Raw genomic sequence first — 3,628 nt, 5'->3', positions numbered from 1 at the left:
TGGCCAGAGTCCAATAGCCTCCAATTTACACATTTACAGCTAGTATTTATTATGCTGTCTAGACGGTTCAAGGTTTAGTAAACAGCCTTGGTGTAAGACAACACAAAGGGAATAAAAAGGTCTAGTCTAAACTTTGAAGTTGAAGCGAATAAGAAACGCGTCTTGACTACAACAGGCTAACAACAGGATATTCGCCGTATAGTCCATTAATATAACCACTAGCTTCCGTGTCATTAGTACTTTACAAAAACATCAATATCCGATTGCTTTGGTATGAGCATCCCTATAGGAGATTATAAAAACCTTGTTGAATTGTATGAAATTAGGCATGGTTTTTTTCCTATGCCAAATGTGGATCCTGATCAAAGCCGAAAGGAGATCGTGATTGCAATAATTTGAGGTAACGCATAACCACATTTGCCATGTGTACTTTATTTGATACCACAATATACATAACATGCGTCTATTAAATGCATACACAATTCTACTATTGTAAATTACTTATTACACTCATTGATTACTGTAATCAAAGTACTCGTCGCTTACTGCAATGTGTGTGAATCCACCAAAGAATATGCCGTGTAAACTTAAATAAGTACAAAAGTAAGATATAGGCCTATATAGGCTATGGGCTCCCGAGTGGCGCAGTGGTCTAAGGCACTGCATCTCAATGCTTGAGGCGTCACTACAGACCGCCTGGTTCGATTCTAGGCTGTATCATAGGGCGGCGCACAATTGGTCCGGGTTTGGCCGGTGTAGGCCGTCATTTTAAATAAGAATTTGTTCTTAACTGACTTGCCTAGTTAAATAAAGGTAAAATAAAAAATAGCCTATGAATTACCATTAAGATATGTAAATGAACATTATGTCGAGGTCTCCTGGATGATTTATTCACTGGATTTAATATTATTTTAAATAACAGGATTCATGTGTTCATTGAGGTAAGTATTTAAGTGGCAGATACAAAAAGCCTTGCATAGATAGATCCAGCCTGTTTGCAATGTTCAGATTTGTTGTGCGGTGTTTCACCTTCTGTTGTTTGTATAGATTGTGAGATGTCCCCCCCCCCCCCCCCCCCCCTCAAAAAAAAATATTTCTTCAATCTGTTGTGAAGCACTTATGGCTCCTCTAAATGCAAAATATCAGAATAAGGGATTTCCAGTGAAATACTGAAGTCGGTCCCGGTTGAGCTTTTTCTCTTTCATTCTTCTGTTCTGGAACCAAATCTTCACCTGTCGATCTGTCAGGTTTAACTTCCTTGTCAACTGGAGCCGCTTCTCCTTGTTTATGTACACATTGAAAAAGAATTCTCGTTCAAGTTCTCGGATCTGGTATTTGGAGTAGGGGCATCTCTTTTTTCTGGACTTTGAAGAACCTAAACGGGACAAACACTTGTTTTACCAGACATATGTAGCACAATGCAGTTCAGATCAAAGTTGGTACAATGCAAGTGGCAGTACAGAACATATAATTAACAAGTTAGCTGAGTAAACAAAATTACCTTCCCGCGCGCACCCGCTAACACACACAGGCAAACACACAAGCAGATTTTCGAGTGCGCTCGTAGGAACTCACACGAATATTTTCTATGAGTCCATGTCTGTCCTACACGGTTCGTTTCGACGGTATAGGTAAAACATTATTATGCAGCTAAAGAAAATCCCTTCACATTCATGTATAATGTATCTCGAATATTAGCATATCCTGCCTCCCCTGGTTATATCATTGCTTTGTTACTTTGTAAATTCACTATCATAAACAAATAAGTCTGATAAACATGGCTACATTGTAATTTACACAGTGCAAGAGAATCAGACAACTTTAATTCAGAAAAACATATCAGAAGTATTGCAGCGTGGCTCACCTAAACTGCTTTCCCATCGTAAATATTTTTACAACAGTAACGTAAATCTTATTGGGGTACATAAACCGTTGCATGCTTATAAAGGGACACATAAAATCGGACCGACTAAGTAGTGTACTTCCTATAACACTATTTAATGCTTGTACCTACTTGGGCTGTTGTTCTTGTCCCCGGGGCAGTTTGATATCGAAGAATCATGTTCGTCTATGTCCTCAGTTGGGTCTGCAGTCTGTTTATTGCATGCAGCATCTCCGGGGAGACTGGAGTCTGTCTTCTGTTTTGTGTGTTCAGGCCCAGAGTTGGGCTTTTCAGAGTTAACAGTCTCGAAGAACTGATCGAACCCTTGTGGAAGAACCCCATTTCGACCGACATTGGTGAATAAATTGCATGGCGAGTTCGTACCGCCGTGATGGCCGTACAAGGAATCATTTTTGAATTTAATTTCCGCCCTGTTCGATGACTGGATTAAGTCTCCGTGAATTATCTCGTCGGTTGAGTAGTAAGAAGCGTAATTGCCCCTGTAATGCCATTTGCTTGGGTGATCCAGTCTAAAGTCCCTGAATGCCACTACTCGAACAGGTCGGACTTGAGCTATGTTGGAAGAATAAGGCCAATTATTTTGACACGAAATAGTCTGGGGTAAAAACGAGGAGAATGATGAAAAATCAGGCGATGAAACGTAATATGTACAACTTGGTAAATACATATTTGACGCACAGTTGTTACGCTCATCGTACTCCGTCATCTCTCCTCTTCTCTCTTTAGCGATAGCGAAAGGAATTTGTAGCTCGAGTGCGTTAAACTTTGTCCATCTATTGCACCATAGGCGTGTGGAGAGGATCCGCGAGGGGGGAAAAAATCGGAAACGTAGGCTGACGTGCAATTCATCTTGATTGATTCTTGAGGTAATTTTGTAATGTGATCCGGTGAAAGAATTACTATATACCAATATCAGTCATTAATAACTAGAGCAACTCATGCGAGCGCACACGACAGTTAGTTCATTGGTTGCCTGGGTTTAGAAACGACTCCTGTGTACATCTGTGCTCGCCCTCGCGATAAAGACATTAGTAAACAATCCCTGAGATATTTCACATAATTCGAGTTATATAATGGCAAACGCACAACTTTGTCGGTATTTATTTCGTGTCCTATATGTGCGTGCTATTAGCGAAGTATGCAATTTACGCATCATGGTAGTTTAATATATATTAACACGTACACTACATGACCAACAGGATGTGGGCACTTGCTCGTCGAACATCTCATTCCAAAATTATGGGCATTAATATGGAGTTGGTCCCCCTTTGCTGCTGTTACAGCCTCCACTCTTCTGGGAAGGCTTTCCACTAGATGTTGGAACATTGCTGTGGGGACTTGCTTCCATTCAGCCACAAGAGCATTAGTGAGGTCGGGCACTGATGTTGGGCGATTAGGTCTGGATCGCAGTCGGTGTTCCAATTCATCCCAAAGCTGTTCGATGGGGTTGAGGTCAGGGCTCTGCATACCAGTCAAGTTCTACCACAAAGATCTCGACAAATCATTTCTGTATGGACCTTGCTTTGTGCACCGGGCCATTGTCATGCTGAAACAGGAAAGGGCGTTCCCCAAACTGTTGCACAGAATCGTCTAGAATGTCATTGTATGCTGTAGCGTTAAGATTTCTCTTCACTTAAACTAAGGGGCCTAGCCTGAACGATGGAAAACAGCCCCAGACCATTATTCCTCCTCCACCAAACTTTACAGTTGGCACTATGCAATAGG

At 41.3% G+C, this 3,628-nt stretch overlaps 1 protein-coding gene across 1 annotated transcript; it reads right to left on the bottom strand.

Moving 5' to 3' along the window:
- Positions 1–1,142: 1,142 nt before the first annotated feature.
- On the bottom strand, positions 1,143–2,609 carry LOC311129820 (homeobox protein Hox-D11a-like; the record flags this gene model as incomplete). Its single annotated transcript, XM_084162275.1, has 2 exons — positions 1,143–1,375; positions 2,015–2,609. The coding sequence occupies 2 exons, from the start codon at positions 2,607–2,609 to the stop codon at positions 1,143–1,145; spliced, it is 828 nt and encodes a 275-aa protein (XP_084018401.1).
- Positions 2,610–3,628: the final 1,019 nt, after the last annotated feature.

This window comes from Coregonus lavaretus (genome assembly GCF_964263955.1).
Source record: "Coregonus lavaretus genome assembly, chromosome: 5".
NCBI classification, from domain to species: Eukaryota; Metazoa; Chordata; class Actinopteri; order Salmoniformes; family Salmonidae; genus Coregonus; species Coregonus lavaretus.
The sequence above is the reverse complement of the archived record's forward strand: the minus strand, read 5'-3'. Positions and strand labels throughout refer to the sequence as shown.